The following is a 24403-nucleotide window of genomic DNA, read 5'->3' on the forward strand; positions in this document are numbered from 1 at the left end:
GCGCGCGCCCGGCGCTCCCCGTACGCGCTTTTACAAACTCCACCGCGACTCGTTAAAAGTAAAATAATCGTCTTTTAAAAACCACGATGAAGGCCTTCCTCTTTCATAAACTCCTTTATGTAACCCCTCTGGCCTATATAAGGACCCTTAGGAGGCACCTTTCCTATCGGGGTTTCTTAAAATAATCTGGATCTAACGATAAAATCGTGAACCAAGGGGAGGGTGGGAGAGGGTGGAGAAATGAGGTTGATATTGGTATAATAGTTTCAATGCCTTGCTCGGCTTCCCTCTCCCATTGCCACCACATCCACACGCCGCCGCATTCCAGAAAGAAAGGAAAGGCCACGGGTTCGTAAGCGCCAAGAGCGCCCGGACGCCGAACTCCTCGGGATTGGAAGCGGCCCCTCGACCACGGCCAGCCCAGTTAATAGCTGCCCACGTATCCGGCTTCTTGGGCTTCGGATTAATGTGGATCTTCCACATAAACGATTTACGGATGAAATAAAAGCCCCTTAGAGCATTACTTCCTTTCAAGTTCTTAAGACGCCTCTAAATCTTTCTGGTAGCGAGTGGCCGGCGTGGGGGCGGGGTGGGGACCCGGTGCCGGGCGGGTGGCCCCGGAGGGCGCAGAGCGCGGGGAGTGGAAGGTTAACTGCCTCGCGATCTCACCAAGCTCTTCCGAAATGCCAGTCCACTGTCGCGGCGACAATGTTTCTGAGTGTTGTGGCCTCGTCCCTGCTGGCATTTGTCTGAAATGGAGCTGTCTGTCTAACCTAGGCCTGGACGCGCCCTGCCTGGGTAAGTGGGGGGAAGATGGGGGTGGGGTGGGGGGCGGAGGGGGGGCCCGGGGTGGAGTTTAGTCGCCTGCCTATTTTCATATTCATTAGAACTGGGAGGTTGCCCGAGGAGCCCAGCTGAGTTTCAAGATATAAAAGCAACTTCGGGTGCCCCCTTTCCAGCCGGGACGTTTTAAAGGGCTCGGAGCCGGGCAGCTTCAGGCGCCGCAGCGCTCGCTTCCCCTTCCCTCCTCTCCGGCCCTCCCTCCTCCCGCCCACTCGCTCCCTCCCCCAGCGCGCTCCAGCCCTCCGAGCCCCGGGGAGCTCTGCGACAGCTTTCCAGGATTATGGAGTTTCTGAGCGAGAAGTTTGCCCTCAAGAGCCCACCGAGTAAAAACAGTGATTTTTACATGGGCGCAGGAGGCGCGTTGGAGCACGTTATGGAGACGCTGGACAATGAGTCCTTTTACAGCAAAGCGTCGGCGGGCAAATGCGTGCAGGCCTTCGGGCCCCTGCCCCGCGCCGAGCATCACGTGCGCCTGGAGAGGACCTCGCCCTGTCAGGACAGCAGCGGTGAGTCCCCTGCTCCAGGGGGGTCGCGGAAGCCCACCCGCAAATCCGAGGGCGGGGACCGGTCGGGACCGGGAGGGAGGGAAGGACGGAGGGAAGGAAGGAAAACAGGAAGGAAAGAAGGAAGGAAAGGAAGGGGAGCGGGAGAGCTGGAGGGCGGAGGAAGGCGGTGGAACACCGCTGGTTTTAGGAAGCGGAGTTGGGGCTGCTGCAGACTTTGTGTGTGTGTGGTGAGGGTGAGCCAAGGAAGGAGCCCACGCCCCCGGGGTGCATCCTCGCGGTTCTTCTTTTGCTGCTGAGTCGCGTCCCTCGCGGGCCCTGGAGTCCCGCTACCCAGGACCCGGGCGTAAACTGATAGGGCGCTAAATAGAGCGTAATTGAGTCGAGACAGCGCGCTTCCTCTGCGAGCCGGCCGCGCTGCCCCGGGCCGGGGGAGCTGAAATCCATCACAGCTCGTTAGAGGACGTCACTGCCGTCACGAACAAGAAAACTTAGGTGAAAATCCCCCCTTTTTTAAAAATTTTTCAAGACGTAACGATATCTTTTTTTTGTGAAGTTAGAGGGTTACTAGATGAGTTTCTGTGGATTTGTGATTTCTGCTTCTTTGGGTTTGCTCTACAACAGCATAAATGTTTGTTAAACGCCAAATCACTTTACATAGCTTCGGGCAAAGAATCCCAATATAATCACTCACTCGTGAATTCCGCATTGTCTGATTTTTGTGACTCCATGGTAGAAGTCGCCTAAGAAGCCTTTCGGAATGCTTCTGGGTGAAATCTTCAACTTTGGATGGCCAAATATCTCAAAGTCAAAATGTTATCAAAACAAACCATCTATCTTTTCTATCTTGTAACCCGATACAAACCTATTTTTTTCAGATCGCGACAGCTAAAGCAAGTTTACAATTCCAAGAGGACTTTTCCTTATCATTGTATATATTCCACAGTTAAGCTGTAAGGAGCGGGTTGCTTTAAAATAACAAACGAATTAAGTGTGAAATATTTACAACAAGCCTCCCGCCCCCTATTTTAATGGAGGTTCACAATCTGGCGAGCCACTGGCTCAAAGTAGCTCCTCTTCTAAATACTTAGTACGCAATAAGCTTAAAAAAAAAAAGTCCTTGTATATTTTACTTATTTTGTTCAACGCTGCCAGTTACTTTTGACTTGCAAGGTTAAATAAAAAATAAAGGAACAAACAATAGAGAAAAAACCGTGAAGTCTCATTTATTTAGAAAGACGCGAACAAATTATTTTAATATACTAAAGTTTTGACTTTCTGTCTGTATTTCAGATTGCAGTATTTCTATTTTGGAATTTTAAAGTGTATCCATAAAGTTATTTCCAGGGACAAGATTTGTTTTTAAATGATTCTGAAATGTCCTCTGTTGACTGCTGTATAAGAATCATAATATTTTATTTAAATTGTCGGGATTCCAAAAATAAAGAAATAGGTGATTTTTGATACTTTATAAAGTTTTAAAAGAACATCATACTGTTAGGATGGATTTTAATAGGAAAGTTTTAAGTAAGGTGAATGTAGGCAACAAGCAGTCCGCTAAATTTAGGAAAGTTCCTGCCTTTTTCCTGAGATGCCCTCACCCTCACGCCCGTTTCCCCTCCCCCATCGCTAATTACCGCAGTTCCCCATTAACTCTGCCCAAGGAGACAAAACTGTATTGTTTGTTAATCAGTCAAGGCTCTCTTTTATATTTAGTTTTACATCACATCTTTTTTTTGCCTGAAGGCTATTGGGTATTTGATTTACCTAGGTGCTAGAGTTCAATACATTTGTATAATGACCAAAGTAAAGCACTTCTAAAAATACACTGTAAGAATTTAAAAATAGACAAAAACGAAAAAAGCATAGCATTTCATTGGAAATCATTGTTATGGTTGAGCCGACTTAAAAAAATGTTTACTATTTCGTTATGCGTAGCCATTTCATTTGTGTGTGGGGCACAATCTGGAGGAAATCACTGAAATTAAAACACCCCTAAACAGAATGCCAGATGATATCCTTTGTAATCTTCTAATAGATGTTTTAATTTCTGTGCTTTACTGAAAGGAAGAGTAAAGTTTTCTATCTTAAGACAATTTCATGTTTTAAAAGAGTTAAGCATAAATTTGACATACTTAGATTAACTGCAAGTGAGTTTTTAAGCTAAAGAAGTCTACTTAAATCTCATCATTTTCTGTAACAACACTTTTAGAAACTGATGAAAAATTCTTTTTTTAACTTAGTAGGTCACTGTTTGAAATTAAAAGGTTAAATGTGGACATGATATGCAGTTGAAATATTGGAAATATAGTAGAAACAATGCCATTTCTTAAATCTGTAGTCCATAGGTTTTGTGTGGAGGAGAAACATAACTTTGAGAAGAGTATGGATTTTGGTTTACAGACAGTATTTAAAATTGAAATGTCCTTTTTGAGCCCTGTTAGTAGCTTACTTTTGTCTGCTATGAATAAATGAGACATATGAAATTCGGCTCACTTTTCAAAAATTATGGTCATTTAGTTTTTTTTTTTTAAAACAGAGCATCTTTTAATTTGACTACTTTGATTATAAATTTTGTGGATAAATATTACATTAATACTGAAAAACAGAACTATATGTGATGCTGGCAAATTATATAAGTTCCATGTACACATTTTTAGATGATTCTAAACCTGCCCAAAGCGAATTAATAATAGTAGATAAAGTGAAAGTCACTCAGTTGTGTCTGACTCTTTTCGACCCCATGGGCTATGCAGTCTGTGTGGAATTCTCCAGGCAAGAATACTGGAGTGGGTAGCCGTTCTCGTCTCCAGGGGATCTTCCCAACCCAGGGATCGAACCGAGGTCTCCCACGTTGCAGACAGATTCTTTACCAGCTGAGCCACCAGGGAAGCCCAATAGTAGATAATATGATGATCAAATCAATACCGGCACGATAAATCATAACAGACTACCTGCCTGATGCTCTGTATCACTTCAACTTAATTCTTTCATCAAGGTGTTTTGCAATCCTGAGAACTGTTTTTCCCCCCTCTGGGTGCAGTGAACTATGGGATCACTAAAGTAGAAGGACAGCCTCTTCACACCGAACTAAATAGAGCTATGGACAACTGTAACAGTCTCCGGTTGTCTCCTGTGAAAGGGATTCCAGAAAAGGGAGAACTGGACGAACTTGGGGATAAATGTGACAGCAACGTATCCAGCAGTAAGAAGCGGAGACACCGAACCACCTTTACCAGCCTGCAGCTGGAGGAGCTGGAAAAGGTCTTTCAGAAAACCCATTACCCGGATGTGTATGTCAGAGAACAGCTTGCTCTGAGGACAGAGCTGACTGAGGCCAGGGTCCAGGTAGGAGCCGATGAAGGCTGGAGGCTGTGTGCGTTTGGAGCTGGGAGGTGGGTGGCGGGTAGTGTTAGAATAATTCCATAGTTGCCACAGAGTTTTACCACAAAGTTTATTCCAAAGTTTTACCACAATGGAAGGAACTGATTTTCCTGCTGAAGATAGAGAACAGTGTAGCAGAGGCATGTAAGTCTACTAAAATTACTTTTACTTGCAAATGATTTAACAACTCACACACAAGCCTAAGAGAAAAGAGCTTGACTTATTAGGCATAAAAAGCTAATGATCATTTTAAAAGAACAGAATAAGATAACAAATCTCTGATTTCAAAAAGTGATATTTAAAGGACAAAAACCCAATTTACTAATTCATGTATTTTATTTTTCTATTGTATCAGCCGTCGAAGCTCTTTTGGGGTTATATACCTTAGATTTGTAAGTTATTTGTATAATGGCCGATAAGCACCTATAATTTTACCAAGGTTGGAGTTATAATTAAACAAAGAAAAAAAGGACAGTCTCACAAACTCTCAGCTGTTAGGTATACTGTAAACTATTTTCACTATACATAATTAAAGAAAGGTTGTATAAGCAATCTACAATTTTCTAGTCCCAGCTATTGTCAATACATGCCCTTCCATTGTAATTTTTAAAATCTGGATAATTTACATGATTTTTTCAGAAGCAGTAGGAATAATAATCTTAAAAGTAACTTTTAAATGTATAAATTCAATTAAGTTGTATCTAAAATTGTGTTCAAATTATCAAATTAGATGATTCAGTATACTAAATTTTTTAATAATTTGAAAAAACAAAATTAAAAATACTGGGTAAAATTCTACCTCTTAAGCATATTTTATTTTTCCTAGCCTTGAAATTTTTAAGCTATTTTATTAATTCCCAAGTAAGAGTAATTCAGGAGAATGACCTTTTTCTTTTTGTGTGTTTTTACGACTCTAAAAAAAATTATACTAAATTTTGCAATTTCCATAAACCACTAGAATAAAGAAATAAATTTTTGTTCTGAGTGGAGTAATAGTATTCCTTCTGAAGACTGAGCCATTGTAAGTCTCTTATGCATTGTTAAAGACAACATCTGGTTGTGCAGGAGTAACAAGCAGCAGATTTTTGCTTTAGTTTATAGAGACAAATGGTTATTTTATCTTAGTTCAGGAAGTAAACATGGAGAAAGTCAGTCCTAAGAAAGAATTTGAGAATTGTCAAATGTTAACACAAACCCCACCCGTGTGTGTTTTGGTCTTGTGTTCATATATTTGAATTAGTTAGACTCATAACCATATAAAAATATGTTTACATATAGATGATCAGCTGTGCACAAAGTGTGTTTTCCCCTTAATATTTCACCAAGTGCTGGTTAATTTTGGTCTAAGAATAGGCACAGAGAGCCAGCCTGAACCTAATTTACTCAGGTAGTCTCCTTGCTTTTTGCATAAGAGTGGTAATTGGCACCTATTTTAAGGTGGTTGTCAAGGTTTTCTTCTAAAGAAAAAAGCCCTCATTACTAAATTCCCTTAGTATGCTCTTGGTGCCTGTCTATGGAGAAAACAAAAAAGTGTTTTGCTTTGTTTTGTTGTTGATGTTGTCTTAAGCCCTGTAATATAGTAGGTAATACACACTTACCAGCAGTGTTCCAAAAAACCATCTGAACAGGTAGCTGTCTTTGCCTTCTTCTAATTGCTGAGAATTCTTCAAACTGCCATCTTAAATTTGCAATACTTGCTTACACTCCAGACTGAATATTAGCATGTCTCCATAAGTGTGAAGGAAAAGATATAAAAGAGTAGAATTGAATACAAAAAAGAATAAAAAGTTCAAATAAATTTTAATGAAATGCTTTTTTACAATGTGCATTTTTATAATTCATTTTCAGCTTTTTTACTAAATATTTTGTATTCTGAAGATAGTTCTCTGAAGACTAAACAGCTTTCCGAAAGCTGCTCATGTAAAATTATATATCAAATTATACATGCTGAATTTAATTTTCTGTATAACCTTTTAATACCTAAAATATTAAAATGAAGATTCTGGAGATCTTACAAGTGTGAACTGGTTAATATTTAACCCTCTGAGGAAGATAGATGATAGAATAGATGTTTCTACTATGTAATTAATTAGAGAAATTTGGAAAATAGTTTAGGAAGCCATACTAATACACAGGCTTTCTTGACACTTGATTATATCTCCCTGTTTCTTTTAAAATTTATATTATCCATAAGTATTTTAAATTGGAGAAATTATCTTTAAGATTTTATGAGCATTTTCTATAAGAGGAAATAAATCTTATAAGTGATACAATTTATGTTATAAACAATTTGTATATTTTAAAACCATAGTTCAGCTTCAGATGATATCATTTTACCCATAATCTTTATCATACTCAATATAACATGTAATGCTACTAGTTTGCTTCTAAATAATCATTGTATTTCTGCTGGTGCCGTATGTTTTAGATGTAATGTGTTTGTTTACATTTTTCTAAGTTTTTGTAAGTCTGGGTACAGCCCATAAGAGCCTTCACTTTGTGACATGTTTTAAAGATAATTGTTTTGACAGACTTAGATATTAATTTGGTTGTAGATTGGCTGAGTTCATGTTATATACATAACCCCAAATTAAAAAGTTATGAGTGTCTTTCAGACTTGCATTCTCTGAGAGAGGATCATTATCTATGATAATGTGGAAATATAAGGAATCTTCAAGGTCATATGATCTAATTCTTTTTTATTTTCCATAAGTAAAAAAAAAAAAATAGAGGCTCAGACATATTAAATAAAGCTTTGAAAACATCTTGTCTCATTCAATTAAACTATATTGCCTAGTAGACGTGGCACTTATCATATCGGGGTAAAATAAAATAGAAAGTAAAACTTGTGGATCCCTTTCTAATATAAAAACATTTCTGCTTTTGTAGTTTTCTTGACCTGGTTTACCTTTCTGATTTTAAGTCTTTGACCATCATATTTGCATTACCAGCTATTCCTTAGCTGAAATTCTGCTTTTTTAAAAAATTAGGTTTGGTTTCAAAATCGAAGGGCCAAATGGAGAAAAAGAGAACGTTATGGCCAGATCCAACAAGCTAAGAGCCATTTTGCTGCCACCTATGACATATCAGTTTTGCCAAGAACTGACAGCTATCCACAGGTATGGTAAATTGCACAGAACACTGAGATACACAAGTGTGGTTTGTATATTCTTAAAAGGGCTAGTATAAGCTTTATCACGTCTAATATAATCATCAAGAATGAAAATTTTAATCTCCAAAAATTGTTTCCATGTTTGTTAGATTTTTATTTTGCTAAAATATTTATTTTTATTTATTTTTTTCAGAGCCATTCATTTTAAAATATTTCAAGGTCTCTTCTTTGGTATACATTGCAACAACTTAAGTAGCATCATTTAATAATATGTCTCATAATTACTCTGCATTTTAATAATTCAGACTCACTGCCTTTGTTAACTTTTAAAATACATAAAACATTGCTCTGTGGCTTTTTTTTTATAAACTGTACCATAACCTACTGTTAAATGTGGCCAATGAAACTTTCAGTTCCACTTAAAACTATTTTTTCTCCTATGTTGTCTTTTCAGCTTTGAAACTGCTTATTGTTTCAAGGAAACATTTATCCCTTTGTGACTTAAAAACATGTATAGAATTAGTTCTGGACCTAATTTTTAAATTGTCTCACATTAAGAGTATTTAGAAATTTTTTTCGTCTAATTTTTTCTTTTAATTTAAAGAGGGTTGTTTTTTCATACTTTGTAATGTACATAAATATATTTTGTCTTTGTAATTGGATATTAATTTTTCCTGCTACTGAATTATAATATTCAAAATTGTATTTGCTACATAAAGAATATGTGTATTATAAGGAACAAGCCATCTGTTATTTAATTCCTTATTGTTTAATGATGTGTGTTGTAAGAGACTACTTTGAAAATAAATATGTAACACATATACTGATGGAATATTTTGATAGTCCAGTAAACAAATCATCATAGCTCCAAACTTAAGGATATTCATTTTCTTTGACTGTAAATTCATACCCTGTGAGCATGAATTCAGTCCTTTAATTTCTCGCTGTCTTTGTGTTCTTGTACCTTTCATGATTTTTTAAAAACCTATCTTGAGACTTTTACTCCTCCAGGTAAATTCATGAAATTTATTAATGTAATATTATATGTGAATAAGAGCCTTAGAGATCACCTAGTTCCTTCATTTTAAAAGTCAGGAAACCAGACCCAGATTAGTTAAGAAAAAGAACTGGTCCATGATCACACGAGTGGTTCCTTACAGGGCAGTCTATAAAGGGCTGCTCCAGCTAAGCCTTGCCACTTCAGTTTCCTTAAAGACCAGTGATATGGGTACCTTTTGAATAAAGGCCCATACCTTAGGAAGAACCTTATTTCCCTTAAAGTAGTTCCTTTATATTTTCTCCGACTTTAAAAATATGTGTATCCTCCTGGTTCCTTCCCATCACCACGTGTTTTGAGCGTCCTGGTTGAGTTCTAAGCAAAATGCTGCAAGGATGTTTCTCCTTTAGGTGTGAGTTCCATGGGAGCAGGCACTGCAGTTTTCCTAGTTGTTAACAAGACTATAGCCCTCACTGTCAGTCACTGTTCTAAGCAGTGTACATTTATTAACTCATTTAATCCTTCCAATAACCTTATGCAGTCGGTGATATTAATTATTCCCATTTTTTATATGTGGAAACTGAGGCACAGAGGGGTGAGGTATTTACTGCCACTAATAAAAGTGAGATAGCAACTCACTTTTGTTAGTGTAGTAAAGCTCAGATTTAAGCAGAGGTAATGTGGCTCTTAAGGGTCAGTAACATGATTAAATGATTAATAGCAAAAGAGCATAAGACTTAAGTCGCATTATTCATATCTACAGTTCAGTTCAAGGGAGCAGAAAATGTTCACTGCCAACCAGTGAAATAACAATGGAAAAATAACAGAGATGTCATATACTTTACATACTTTTAAACTTCTTGATTGTGATGACTTTAGAAATAATAAAGTCACAAATTATGAACTCTTTTCAAATAGACTTTAAGCAGTCTTACTGCTAAGTCTATCTCACAACACTTGACTGCAGTGTACCTTTTTTTCACCTTATTATTTCAGTCTTCATTCCTTTCACTATTCTTAGTTCTATTTTCCACTTTTCTGCTCCTTGCTCTTAGTTGCCTTGTTGCTAACCCCCCTTTCTTCTTTAGAATATCGTAAAATGTGTAGAATAGTGCCTTGCACCGATTAAGCTCTGTATAAAAGCTTAATGTAACAATACACTCTAACTAGTCACCCTTAATTTTAGTCACCCCCTAAAGTTATCTCTCCATTATGTTATTGTGCCTCGTAGCTTTCGATATTAGCAATTAGCAGAATGACATCACCGAGGAGCTCAAGCAGGAAAGGAAATGGTACAGTAAAATTATACATTTGATGGTCTTTTTCATGCCAACAAAGGATCAGTTAAAAAAATTCCCCTCAGAGATAATAGAATTTTGCACTTATTTCTCTTTGCGGGTTCTCCGTAATTTTTATGTATATTTGGTTATACCACCTCATAATTTAAATATGGGAACACAGACATCATATGTTGAAGTTATTTTGACAGTGCAGTTCATTAACAATGATAAAAATCAAGACTGTCAAATCCACAGTAATTTTCTGTATTGTTAAGTCATTTAATATTTGGTTACCAAAAATTCTGAAATCAAGTGTCTCCCACTCCCCACTCTAGGTATTGAAGAAAGTCAGGGGAAAATTCTATTTCAGTTAAAAATATGTGGTTAACTTTATTTTAGTTTGTTTGAAAAAATAGCTATGCCAAAGTCATGTCTCTCAAGACTCAGCCTAAGGAAACTTCTTTTTAAAAAGAAAAAAAAAAAATCACGTGGCTTGAAAATAGTTTATAATGGGAAAAATAGGAATTGAAAGAGTCTAACCAACTCAGTGCCATAAGATATTGAATGTGGTTACTGTTACTAATTACAGAAAAAAATTATTAATTACGAAAAAGTTGGAACTAGAAAAAGTTGGCAGGCAGGACAGAAATAAAGAATTAGCAATTTGGCAGGGAAGCAAAAGCATACACAGAAATACATCAAAACCAGAAATGGTTTAGAAAATGATCTCCTTCAGCCTGCCCATAATAGTAAGCCTTTGTATCATAATCTTACCTAGCATAAAGTATCTATATATAACATATAATGTTTATTTATGAATAGTAATTAATACTTTCTAAAATGTTCTAAATACTTTGTTTTCACTGGTCTTCATTACACTGTAGTAACAACAGCTGTAGCAGTAAAAGTAGTAACTACCAGTTGAGGGCTTATTTTAAGGCAGGCTTCCTTCTTATAGCCATTAACTCATTGAATTTGAGCCCAAGTGTTTGGAGTTCAGGAGTCCCGGGCTCCTTATGCAACATTTTATCCTTAAACCAACACTGAGTATTGAAATAGTTCAATTTGGACCCTAAAACATCACCTTACTTTGGAAAGGAAAAATGCCTAAATAATAAAACATTTAAAAAATGTAGATACTTCTTAGACTAAGAAACTCTTTTTCTAAAACTTGCTCATATTTGAAAGCAAACAAAAAAGTGAGTACTGTGATGTCAGTAGTAATAAAGGTAGTATATTTTGATGTAGTGAAAATAGTAGTGTTATTTTTTTAAAGCTCTATTTTGGGTCACAATATCAGTTGCCATTTGTCAATACAGTATAGCAAAATTAAATTATTTGATGTTCTCCATTACGTGATATTTTAGAAAAGAGCCTCATTGCTTGTGCTGAATCTGTTTCCCTCTATCTTGAATTCCCTTTCCCTCACCTAAACCAGGAAGCCTCCTCTCAATTTTCCCTCAGCCAGTGCGTCACTTTCTCACCGACTTTGTGGTGGAGTGTATAAAAATGTCTGCCACACCATTTAGGATGTAAAGTATTTGAAAGATGATTCAGTTCTTCCTTAACATTTGTATCATCACAGTATTAAACAAATTATATATACACCGAATAGATGTGAAAAAAGTTGTAGTTCACTTCAGTTTTCAGGAGTACATTATAAAACAAAATTAGTCTATTTTTAATAAAACAGGAGATTTCCGAATCTCTGCTCTCAACCAGCTCTGTGGTCTTAAGCAGCTAACTTTTCCTCTTTGAAAGGAATAGACTAGAAAGATTTCGCAGACCCCTTGCAGCTTAATTCATTTTCTTCCAGAGTTTTATCGTTTTATAGTTTTGCATGTAATCAAACAGGTATATGCTCAGTCTTGTTTTAGGCACAGAGGTTATACAAATGATCCAGACAAAATCTCCTGCTTTCTAGACGGATTGGAAATTAGATATAACAAATTCTGCAAACATTTCTTGATGCAGACTATATCTAGCACACCAAATGAAACTTACATAATTTTGTCCTTGAGTTTAAGAACCAAGCAGGTATCTATCAACATTAGATTCTAATGTGTTTCTAATTTATTAAAACTAAAGCATCTTTAAAATAATTATTTTTGATGAATAAAATATTTTTTAAGTTATACATATTTTCTAGAAAGATTATGGACTGCTCCTGTGGCTCAGCTGGTAAAGAATCCGCCTTCAATGCTGGAGACTTGGGTTCGATCTCTGGGTTGGGAAGATCCCCTTGAGAAGGGAAAGGCTACCCACTCCAGTATTCTGGCCTAGAGAATTCAATGGACTGTATAGTCCTTCGGGTTGCAAAGAGTGGGACATGACTGAGCGAAAGATTATAGCCAGCCTTCATTCTTAGAAGAAGTGCTCATTTTGTGCCATTAGGTTTAGTTCAGATTAAACATACATTAATTTGATCATTTACTAGCTGGGTGACTTTGAAAAAGTCTCTGGACTTCCTTGATCTTGATTCTTGTAAAACTGAGGTACAGTTAGTAATAGAGTTGATGGTCTTAGTGTAGATGAAGATGTTGATGATATTTTTTCTGTTATGGAGAGGATTAAAATGATTTCTAAATAGTCTGTGGAGCTAAATCCTGGGATTTGGGGTGGGCCGTGGATTAATGTATGACTCTGGACTTCACAATCAGGTAGTTGTGGGTTCAAATCCTGGCTCTGCCGCTTAGTAGATTTTTAGACCTTTGGCAAATAAATCAACCGTTAGGAACATTTCTCTGCATTTATAAAAATGGTGATAGAAGTTCATATGTTATTTGTGAAAATTAAAATAGTTTATGCCAAGTATTTCCTAGTACATAATGAGGGCTTAATAAATAGTCATGATTCTATAATAGCTATTAGTCATTATTAATTTTTTTTCTGCAGTAGAGAAGTAGCTAAGTGGTTTGAATGCCATTTTTTGTTGTAGTATTTAAATCAGTACATTCTGTGAGTAAATTTACTATTTGGGGATCCCAGGGAAAGAACAAATTCAGTTAAATACACTTTCTTCTTTAAATTAGGATGACCAAATAAATATGATAGCTTTAAGAAAATTTGAGTATATTCTTAATCCATCAAAATTATTTTCTCAGAAAATATTTTTTCATCAAAAATTTCAAAAGAAAGGTTGAAAGTCTTCCTACCAAAATTTTCAGTGAGGTTTTACTTAGTATATAGTGGAGTCATAATTTTACCTATTTTCCAAATGTACAAAAGGACCCATGTAGTACTTTTGCTTTCTGTTGTTTAATTGATGCCTTTATAAATATATGCCACTTGGAGTTTGAACCTAGCAAATGTTGGATTCAAGTTATAGATAATTTGTAGTCACTAAAATAATTTAAAAAAACAGATGAAAAGCTTTATAGTATTTTTAGCTTAACACATTCTATTTCAAACATTGCTATACAGTTTTTAAAGGAAATTTTAAAAGTTTCTGTAAAATAGTGATTATGAAGATATTGTTTACCCTACCTTCTTCTATCAACAAGTTTCTCTCCTAATCTTAAAGTTTACCTTTACTTAAGCTAAATAAAGAATATGAAGCTTGTTTCCTTTAACCATTGTGGTTTAGTGATTAAAAGGCACCTGGAGCAGTTTTTACCTTTAGAAAAAGTATTATTTTTATCACTGTTATTTCTGTTTTTTCCCAAGTATTTGAAGTAAACAAAGACCCCAAGATCTTTTAAAAATGTTAATAATTTAGCTATATGTGACACATTGTGTAATGAGTAGTTCCATATGTTTCAAACAACCAATGAGATGGTCATATATTGTAATACAATGAAACTTCCTTTATGAATGGAGGGACAAAATATTAGCATTAGGTCAACAAGTGATACAATTTAGCACTGATTGTAAGCACAAATATTTACAGTTATAGAAAGATATAATTTATTCAAATCAGTACAGTTTTTACAATAGATACCGTTCCTAATTTAATTAAATATGTATATATTTATATAAAAACATATAAAGTGTATTTCACATATATGTATATGTTAAAACAGTTATGTGTAGCAGGAGGTAGATTTTGTTAGAATTGATTAAGTAAAGATACAGCTAGACACAGACAGTGAATAATTCTTCTATTTGGTGAAAGTAATCCTAGATACTTTAAAGAAGTAAAGAATATTCTCCAGAAGAAGTAAAGTGCTTTGACATTATTGATTATGAAAATAGACTTATTTTTGAAATGTAATATTCAAATTAAATGTGATTTAAAGACTTTACATAGTAGTAATAACTTAGCTGGTTTTTGTATTCGTTTTGGTTTTAGTTAAGTGAACACTGTTAAGGTGTTGTATTTAACTGATTTGGTTGTACATATTTTGTATTTTAAGAAGAAAGAGTAAATCAGTAAATTGAGTAGATTGTCAAAATAAGTAATAAAAAGTAAAAGTTAAAAATATAAAAGTAAATTGTTCATACATATTAAAACTACCTGTGGAAGAAGGAGCGGGGAAATTAAGCATCAAAGTCTGAGAAGTCTACGAGAACTTATGGATTGAAACCTGCAGTTTAAACATTATTGTTAGTGTGAACCTCAGGATATACTTTAATCCAGAATTGTATGTGTACCACATTTATTAAACCACATGCGTCTGTGAGTTTTCATTTTTATTCTAAATTATGGAGCATTAAATAGAAAGACTTTTTAGTGCAAATGCACAGTTGATTTTAAAATAACAAAAATAAAATTAGAGTTAACTCAAATATAAGATGAATATAATTGATAACTTGACTCAGGATTTTAAGAATAAATTGCAAGCTTGTATATGACACCTTGTGAAACACTCTAAGATTAAAAATATACTGTGTAAATACTTTGTGTTTGCATACTTGATTTACATTTTAGGTTAATAATTTACAAAGAAAACTTATAATTTTTGTTTCTTATAATTCTGACCTTTTTACATAGTTGAATTCTCATTAAAAATGAATTAGGCACTCGTGAATCAACAGTAGTTAGCATGCATGCATTAAAATACATGAAAAATAAGGTGACAAATAATTGGAAGATACCTCAAATGATAATTGTCGCTGGATAAATATTTAAAAAAATAGCAAGTGCCAAGTGCTATGATTTTATTCTTTCCTTAAGTGAGTTGATTTGAAAAGTTTCATTTTAAGGTATGTAGGGTGAGATTTCCTATAAAAATTTTTTGTAATGATCACAATTTAAAATTTAAGAACATATTTGACAGTAAAGGAAAAGAAAGATGTTCTTAATGTTTCCTATACCTTTGATTTGAAGCATATTTCAAATATTATTTGAATAATGCAAAATTTAAACAACATTTATATGATGTCATCCTGAAAATTTACAGACATTGACATTGCTTATGAGACTAATTGAGATAGTCTTTAAGTTTTTCACTAACAAGAGATACACACTTTTATTTTTTGGTATAGCAAATTTCTTCTCAATTTGTTAGTCTCACGTGACTATTACATCTAATAGTGGTTTTTTTAAACAGAAAAGGCAATCCTCCTGTTTGAAATCCATATATACATTTCTAAGATGAAATTTCATTTAAGAACTCAAAGTAGCAATGAACAATTAACATTTGATCCTTTTCTGATGAATAAATACTTTCTGATCACTTCAACTTAGTAATACAACCCATTTTTAAAATTTTTGAGATTAAATTAATTCCTCCAAAATCTTAGTATTTATATATACATATATATATGTATATTTAGTTAAAATTACACCTAATAAGAGGGCGCTGATGAAAACGTACCCTCATTTCTATCTCAAGTAGTACCTAAATGTGCTCAGATTGATCTTTTCACTGTGTGATTAATTCAAGTTGAGATTTTTTTTTTCCCCAGGTACACAAAGTCTCAGTGTATGTTATTTATTCACTGGTAGCAAATTCACTGTTTAGAAAAACACCTATACCCTTTCTCCCTGCCAGCAGCCTACTGATGTAGTTACTAGAAAAGTTAATGGGATCCTAAGGTCCCAACAGCTAAAAATATCTGCAAGTTAATAAGCATATGATTCTTATTAATACTTTATCCCTCTGAATTTTAAAGGAGGGGATATGCTAATAAAGACTATAATGGTCTCGTAAAAGATCAAACTACTTTTGTAAAAAGTGATGTTTGCATTTTTAAAAGAGGCCATATAAAAATCTGGTAAATTAAATTCTATAGTGATAATGTGGTAATAAATCTTTATAGGTAAGTATTGGATAATAGAGTAGTCAATAAAAGTAAGCATTCTGTCAAACAGGAAAAGCCAAAATCAACTCTTTGATTTTAATGGAAAGAAACTATTGCTGTAACATCATCACAAATACTTCTTTGTGAATCCCTGATCTCTGTTTTTTCACAGCAGCCTTTTAACTCCCACAGGGAACTGTTGGGGCTGTGATGTGAAGGTAGTATGAGTATAGAATAATACATGTATCCTGGTGTGTGTGTGTGTCTCGTGTACATATAAATATTGGTGGCAGAAAGAAACCGTCTATATGTAGAGGAGGAGTAAGATTAAGTAAACTTATTTTAGTAGAAAAAAAATTATTTAGTTGGCTTTAGAGATGCTTTAAAATTAAGAGTGCTCTAAAATTACTCCTATATTCTCACATTTTCCAGTATTTCTATTAAATCCAGATTAAATTCCATAGGCTAATATCTCCATAAATACCATTAGCATTGAGATATGGAGTATATAAATCAGAAAACTGTTTGATATTTTTTTACATATCATGCTACTTTACAACCAAGGGAAAGAATAATAAACCTAGATTAAGAGATTTTTTAGAAGTATGAAAAACTCCCCACTACAGTAAAATCAGAAAATACATTAGAAATATATACCACATTTAGCATACTAAAATTTTCTTTCTAGCTTTGGTTATGTAAAGAATATATCTATATCAAGTTTCTAAGGTAAAGGTCAATGAGATTTATAATTTCCTATCCATGATTTACTCTGTTCCTTCAATTCATTACATACATAGATTCACAGTAAAGAACTCTTAATATATGGGTGTATACTTATATATTAACCCTTTCCTTCTAACTATTGCTTTTAATTCCTTGGAAGGAAGGTGAACATTAAATGATTTGAGCTTGGAAAGAATCAGGAAAAAAAAAAAAATTTTCCTCCAAAATTCAAAGCTGTGGAATAATTAAATATAAAGTTTTCACTAGATTAGAAAAACTTTAAGGGGCAAACATTCAAAGTGGAGAGTAGTAAGTCAGCTAAACTTTCATTCATGCTAATGGGAGGCAGTTGGCTAAATTCTGTGGACAATGCTTTGAACATACCCCCAAAACTTTAAAAAATGCGGTGAACCACATTAAAACATGGAATATTTTTCGATTATCTACTCCTTTTAAACACAACAAAGAAGAAAAAATGTAAAGACAGGCAATCTTTCTTTTTCTGTTTTTCTTTTCTTTTTTTAAAAGCACGTATAAAAAAGAATGTGGGCATTCAATAACATTGCTCCTGATTGTAAATCTCTTGCATATTATACAGTTAGATGCTTACAAGAAGTTATTTGGTGCTATTGTCTATGAACTAGTATAAAAAATATTAGAAAGATAAGAGTGATCTTAGAAAAAATAACATACTTTCATTTCAAAATTTAACATCAAATATAGTCAGTCAGTTCAGTCTCTCAGTCGTGTCCAACTCTTTGCAACCCCGTGAACCGCAGCATGCCAGGCCTCCCTGTCCATCACTAACTCTCTAAGTCCACCCAAACCCATGTCCATCGAGTCGGTGATGCCATCCAGCCATCTCATCCTCTGTCGTCCCCTTCTCCTCCTACCCTCAATCTTTCCCAGCATCAGGGTCGTTTCCAATGAGTCAGCTCTTTGCATCAGGTGGCCAAAATATTGGGAGTTTCAGCTTCAACATCAGTCCTTCCAATGAACACCCAGGACTGATCTGCTTTAGGATGGACTAGTTGGATCTCCTTGCAGTCCAAGGGACTCTCGAGTCTTCTCCAACACCACAGTTCAAAAACATCAATTCTTCTGTGCTCAGCTTTCTTTATAGTCCAACTCTCACATCCATACATGACCACTGGAAAAACCATAGCCTTGACTAGACGGACTTTTGTTGGCAAAGTAATGTCTAATAAGTCAGAGAGTAAGATTTTTGTATGACTTCTCTGTTGTTAAATATATATGTAGTTTTGTTAGACAGTATGGCTTACAGATTCTAGCACATCGTTTTAAAATGACCACTTAGAAGAATAGAATGAAGAAGACATAGAAGGAGCCCACCTGGACAGTGGTAGATTTATTTAAACTACAAGCTCAAACAACTTTATTGTTTAGCCACATTACTTCTTCAAACATTAATAGAAGTAGATGATCTAGAACAAAGGTGATACCTGCTAGATTATCCCTACAGTGATCAGACAACATCTAGAATATTATATTCTGTTGTCAGTGCTGGATGTTTATAAGAGTGAAAGGGCATTGACAGCCTCCAACACATCTAAAGGAATGTGACTAGAATGATACTGTCTGGAAATCAATATGAAGAATCTGTAGAGAAGAGAGACTTATGATTGTATAATAATCTCATGATGATATTTGAAGATTTTCTCATGTAAGAAGGATGCTGCTTATTCTGTATAAGGAACAGAAATAGATAGAGGAAGATTACATCTTTTTACAGAGCTCCCCAGAGGGGAATGGAATATTTTTTAAAACAGGGTGATCTTATCACAGAAATTGAACGTAATTGAAAATGTATGAGAATTTTTTGCATTTGGAAGGAAGTTGAACTTCAATAGTATTTCTTTATCCTCAGTGATGTTCTGATTTGCTTTTGTGTCTTACCATCTTTAGGGATTGAACCCACATCTCATGTGTCTCCTGTATGGGCAGGTGGGTTCTTTACCACTAGGGCCACCTGGAAAGCCCCATTATCATCTTTGCCATTATTTTAGTACAGATCCCCTCAGGTACACTACCTGCTTAATGAATCAGAATCTCCAGAAGATAAGATAATAAGTGTTTAACAAAAAAGAAAAAAGATTACCTGCCTAAAGATATAGAATAAACAGAGTCTCTAGCTGTGTAATTTTCATGATTTTTGTTAAGATTGTGTAGTATGGTGATTCTGGCATTCAAATCATCGGAAAAAATTTTAGATATGTTAGCATAAATTGTCCACAAAATTTTGATTACATCTGCAAGATAAATCAGTCCAAATTTCATATTCTTAAGAGATTTTCCAGTATTTAATAAATGTGTACCAAGGGTTTATCGTGTACTGTGTCAAGCCTAGGGATGAGAAACAGTTGTAAGTGATCATTGGGAATTTTGCTTTCAGAAAGTGGAGTTTATAAATACACACAAACTTAGGATTGTGAATAAGTAAATAATTTCATAAGTAATAACTCATAAGACTAGTTTTTATGTCATTGTAGCATTTCTTAAGATTTCTGGGGTTCAGATTTGATCTCCGTGGGAATTATCCAATCTTGAGTGAGATTCTTAAACTCTCTTTTATAGTTTTACTTTTTACGAAATGGGGATAGTAAAAGCACATACCTTTTTGTGTATTGGAAGGATTCAGAAGTCATCATGCTTTTAGCAAAATGCTTGACATGTGGCCATTAATTGATAACTGTTAGAGATCACGAGCATGGTCTTGGTTGTCCTCATCAGATGTTTTATACCTCCAGAGGAAATGCGTCCAAGGAAGCAAGACCTCTGTTCACTGGGGATATTATGTTTTATGATTTCCATCCAACTTTAATATAGAAACCATCTAGATTCCCAGAGTCAAGTGAAAACATGCCAGAAATTTGGAAATCAAAGACAGGGAAGAGATGGGAGACAGAGATCACGGAAACCGGGCATATCAGTAAATGTGTGACAGCTTCTCTGGTCATGAAAATATTTGGGTATCTCTTCAAGTCCAACTAAAGTATTGCTGTAGGTAACTTGCTTTATTAATTTGTTCTGTTCAGAAGACATTTCTGTATGTTCTGTTTCATGAAAAATAATGCATTTAACTTGCTTGATCATGTTCAGGTAAGAAGTTTTGATCAAAATAACAATATTTGCTTATGTCATAGAAAATGGAGAGATTTTCCTAAATTCATTTAGGGTGAAAATACTTAAAATTTAAATTCATAGATCACCTTCCTTGCTTTTACTCTCCTTATTTTTTTTTACCTAGTTGTTAAATATATTTCTATGCATTTGGAATACAAGTAGATGAGTTCAATAATAATTTCTAGCACCATGCTTTGTAAGTTGAGGAATCCTTTAACAAACGTAAAGTCTAAATAATCTTTCTCCACCACTATCTTGCCTTGCATTTATTTTTTCAAAAGTAAGCAAGCGAGTTCACTTTCATTTCCTGAAAGCCTTTTTGTCAGACATGTGACTGTGGTTTTTCAGTGGAGCACAATGTTTGATTGAATGTCAGAGGAAAATCACCCAGATCAAGTTGGAAGAACTAGTTTGACAGAATAATGACATTAACAGCCCCTCCTGTTGGTTTGAGATACATAGCTCAGCAATCACTGACACCAGTCATCATATTTTGGGTAAAGTGGGATAGTGTAGTAGGATGAGCCAAAATTTAAACAGCACAGCCCATGACAATTTAAAGATTGATAAAGTATGCAAATCATGATGGACAGCTGGTTAGATAGCTAGATAGAGGTCTATAGATATCTCTCATAGATTTAGCATATTTAAAGCAGCTTAGAAAATATATTTATATAAAGAACTACTTTAAAAACAACACTAAAATGAGCATCTTGCCAATCATTGAAGCCCCGCCTAAAGGATGATATTTGTTCAGTCCTGAAAATGGTTAAGTGGCCCTTTCAGAGTGACAGAATAATGTCTCTGCAATGTAATCTAGAAGATTCATTAACATATTTTGGTTATTAATTGAAAATAAATTGTCTTTAAAAGTATGGCTTAAGCTTGGGTTTTGTAAGAGTATACCAGAGGCTACAGTAGTAGACTGAAATTTCTATGTAAAAAGAAATATAAGAAAATTATTCTTCTATATGTGTTAAGTAATTGATTATTCTGTTCTAATGATGATTTTAAAAAAGAAAAGAAAGCCAGATGGGATAACTATATATACTGCTGTTATGTTTTAGTAGAAATCTAAATCTAGTGTAATGATATTGTAAACGGCATGTAATTTTCAAATTTCATATTCCAAGGCTTTGTCTCTCTGCTGTGCTGTGCCAGGCAGCGTTTTCCTTGCTTTTTCCCAGCTCCTGCGTTTGTCATGATTTTCTCTGTGCTTCTCAGAGGTGCACGTGATCCTTTTCCTTGCTCTTGTTTAAATAGCTGGTCTAAGATGCCTCCTATTTAAAATTCATACTATACAAATTTGACTTGGTGTTTCTTTTGTATGCTAGTAACTTGAAAGAAATTTGTGTTTGCTGATAATACTGCACAATATAGAAATGTTTCCTATAGGGATTTAATATGATGATTGTGAATTTCTTGGGCATAAGTGATAACTCAGTTTTCAATCTTATAAGTTGTTACCTCATACTTAATTTTTATTCATATAGTATTTTTGCTAATACTTGAATATTTTTTCTCAGTTGTGCTTCCATTATTGGGTATTGGTCAAATTTTAGAATTCTAAATCTGCTTTACATGTTATAATTCTGCTGCAACCTCATTGTATCTTATATAAATCATAGAATAAATATTTAAAATATGTATATAATTGTCCTTTTCACAGAGATATTCAAGACTAGAGGGAATGAAAAACAATGAAACAGTAAACATTTTCCAAAATGAATTTTGATCAAAAATATCTTTAAAGAACAACCAGCCTGGTATCAGCACTGGTTTCTAGCAAAAACTGCCACACTGAGTCAGCTATGGAACTTAAAAAAAAAATGCAATTGTGTAATTTTCTTTAGAAAGATGAAAACTATATTTAAACTTAATCATATTTTAATAATCATATTTTAATCACTTTCCTAAACACATTAGTTGATCAAAAATAATGATTAAATCAGATTTCATTTTAAAAATCATGACTGTAAAAAGAATCCTCAAGAGATTGACATGTATTGAGAGTATTTTATGTGGTCAGGTATGTGGGTTTTGGTGATCCGTTCCAGTATAACAAACTAGAAGAATCTTTCAAATAATTATTTTTCAGTAATTGCTTGATGTACTCAGAATGAAATTATAGACCACCCAATAGGAGCAGACAAAGAACAGTTAGCAAAGCTTTGTAAATTCAGTTTCCCAAAAGTAAGGAACAAAAGTGAGAACGTGTAAATGTAATATTTGTTGTTTTATATATTCCAGATTCAGAACAATTTGTGGGCAGGAAATGCAAGTGGTGGTTCTGTGGTTACTTCATGCATGTTACCACGTGACACTTCCTCGTGTATGACACCTTACTCTCACTCGCCTCGGACAGATTCCAGTTACACAGGGTTTTCAAACCACCAGAACCAGTTCAGCCACGTGCCCCTCAACAGTTTTTTCACTGACTCTCTTCTTCCCGGGGCTGCCAATGGACATGCATTTGAGACAAAGCCAGAGTTTGAAAGGAGGTCCTCCAGTATTGCAGTTCTTCGAATGAAAGCCAAGGAGCACACTGCCAATATTTCATGGGCCATGTAACATACAGTACTCTTTTCTTTTTCTCTTAATGGCAAAGTAAAACATTCTTATTTCTCCTATTTAAAGGATACCACAATAAGCTGCTGTGTGTGGAATTGCTAAAGGTCAAGATATACAGTGAGACCAGCTTAAATGAATAGTTGTTATTATTTAACATTAAAATCTAAGAATGAACCTCTGAAAAGACTAAATAGGTTTACCATGCACCCATCTCCACAAACTCTGTTTTAGTAGTAAGATTTTTCTTTCTATTGTACGAGTCGATGAAATATGATCATGCAACTTCTTAAAAGAATAAATGTATTAAGCAAATTCCTCTGTTATAGATTGATTTATGTTAGTTCTGTATAACAAGAAATCCCTTGTAAAATAATATCTGAAAAAGGAGGAAATGCACTGGGGAAAATGTCAAGATACTGAAGCTGTCAGGTAAATATTGAAGCAGGGTGTTTGGGGAGTTAACTGCCATTTTTCCATTTCTGGCTCCAAGGCATAATGGGCATATCCTCTGTTGCTGAGAATTTATCTATGGGCTTCGAAGATTTTTTACCTCTAGATGTTTTAGTGAATTTCCATACAATGAAAAAAGAGCTCTTCGGAATTGACCAGCATTTGCATGAAATATTTGGGCATCGTTTCCAGAAACCATGTGGCTAAAGGTGATAACTGAAATATCCTGATATGATTAAAAGTATAGTTAGGAGAACTGTTTCTATAAATAGCATCTTTTCTAATGAACAAGCGAGCACAGCCTCAGCAAGCAGTTATCACACACAAGAGAAAAAGAAAGTTGCAAAGTCTGCTGTTGCTTTTAAACTAGAATGGTGTCAGTGAAACTACACACAAACATCTAATAAATACACTCAAAGAAATATCCAGTTAAAGGAACAGCGAATTGGAATGTATATTTGTATCATGAGTGTGTCCAAGTGCACGTGTGTGTGTTTATGTTTTTGACATAGAAGCTGTACACATTTTTTGCTACTGTGGTTTTGCACGGAATTAAAATGTCAGAAGCTTCTCAAATTTCTGGTGGAAAAGAAGAGAAGAAAAATACATTGCATCTGGAAAACTGCTAACCCCTTTGATTTACTTCTCCTCCCTTTCCCCTGTCACATTCCAGGATTTTTCAGATGAGTGAAATGTCAGCCTCCTTGAAAGACTCTTAAGTTCATAAAGGCAAAGTAAATTAATTGAAATGAAGATGACTTCCATGGCTTGGATCAGAGCACGATCTGCTCTTTGTTCTCAGAATCTTCCTTGTGGTTCCTACAGCCGTTAGGGATATGCATGGAAGCCCTAAAGGCTAAAGGCCAAGATTAACTGATTTTTAAAAATTAAATTTCAGAAAAAGTACTTAAATTCGGCAAGTGTCTCTAGTGGGAAAATATTTACAGCAGTTAGACATCTTCTGTAATAAAATTTTAAATTAGGCAGATGATAGAGATGAGTGATGTCCTAAACAAACATTCTTTGACTTCATAATCACTCTGTTCTTTATGACTTTTGTGTTCTCTCTTTTTAGTTTTGTTCCCAAGACAAACTTGTGCAATTTGGCCCTGAGAATTATGCTTACATGCAGGAGCTTTTGTTCAAGGATTGTTTAGGCAGCTGTTAAATATCCTTCATGTTTTAGAAGAGAATGACTTCTAATATA

The 24403-nt window shown here is 34.8% G+C and overlaps 1 protein-coding gene across 3 annotated transcripts; it reads left to right on the top strand.

The window, feature by feature from the left end:
- Window positions 1-23058, top strand: ALX1 (ALX homeobox 1). 3 transcript variants are annotated; one of them, XM_081596154.1, is made up of 6 exons: window positions 327-562; window positions 691-798; window positions 1197-1349; window positions 4390-4694; window positions 7721-7849; window positions 22426-23058. In XM_081596154.1, exons 3-6 carry the CDS (start codon window positions 1217-1219, stop codon window positions 22744-22746), a joined length of 888 nt encoding a protein of 295 aa, XP_081452280.1. In that variant the 5' UTR covers window positions 327-562; window positions 691-798; window positions 1197-1216; the 3' UTR covers window positions 22747-23058. The 3 variants fall into 3 exon arrangements, with proteins under 3 accessions (XP_081452278.1, XP_081452280.1, XP_081452279.1); XM_081596152.1 differs by having other exon boundaries at window positions 1-798; XM_081596153.1 differs by lacking the exons at window positions 327-562; window positions 691-798 and having other exon boundaries at window positions 887-1349.
- The last annotated feature ends 1345 nt before the right edge of the window (window positions 23059-24403 follow it).

Source organism: Giraffa tippelskirchi, chromosome 4, assembly GCF_054371585.1.
Source record: "Giraffa tippelskirchi isolate mGirTip1 chromosome 4, T2T-mGirTip1v1.2.pri, whole genome shotgun sequence".
Classification (NCBI taxonomy): Eukaryota; Metazoa; Chordata; class Mammalia; order Artiodactyla; family Giraffidae; genus Giraffa; species Giraffa tippelskirchi.

Bases quoted from the DNA above. Each gene is read 5' to 3' on its own strand.
- ALX1 (XM_081596152.1), top strand. From the start codon at position 684: ATGCCAGTCCACTGTCGCGGCGACAATGTTTCTGAGTGTTGTGGCCTC. The intron at 799-1,196 runs GTAAGTGGGGGG...ACATGGGCGCAG, and splicing joins CCTGGACGCGCCCTGCCTGG to GAGGCGCGTTGGAGCACGTT. The intron at 4,695-7,720 runs GTAGGAGCCGAT...TTAAAAAATTAG, and splicing joins TGACTGAGGCCAGGGTCCAG to GTTTGGTTTCAAAATCGAAG.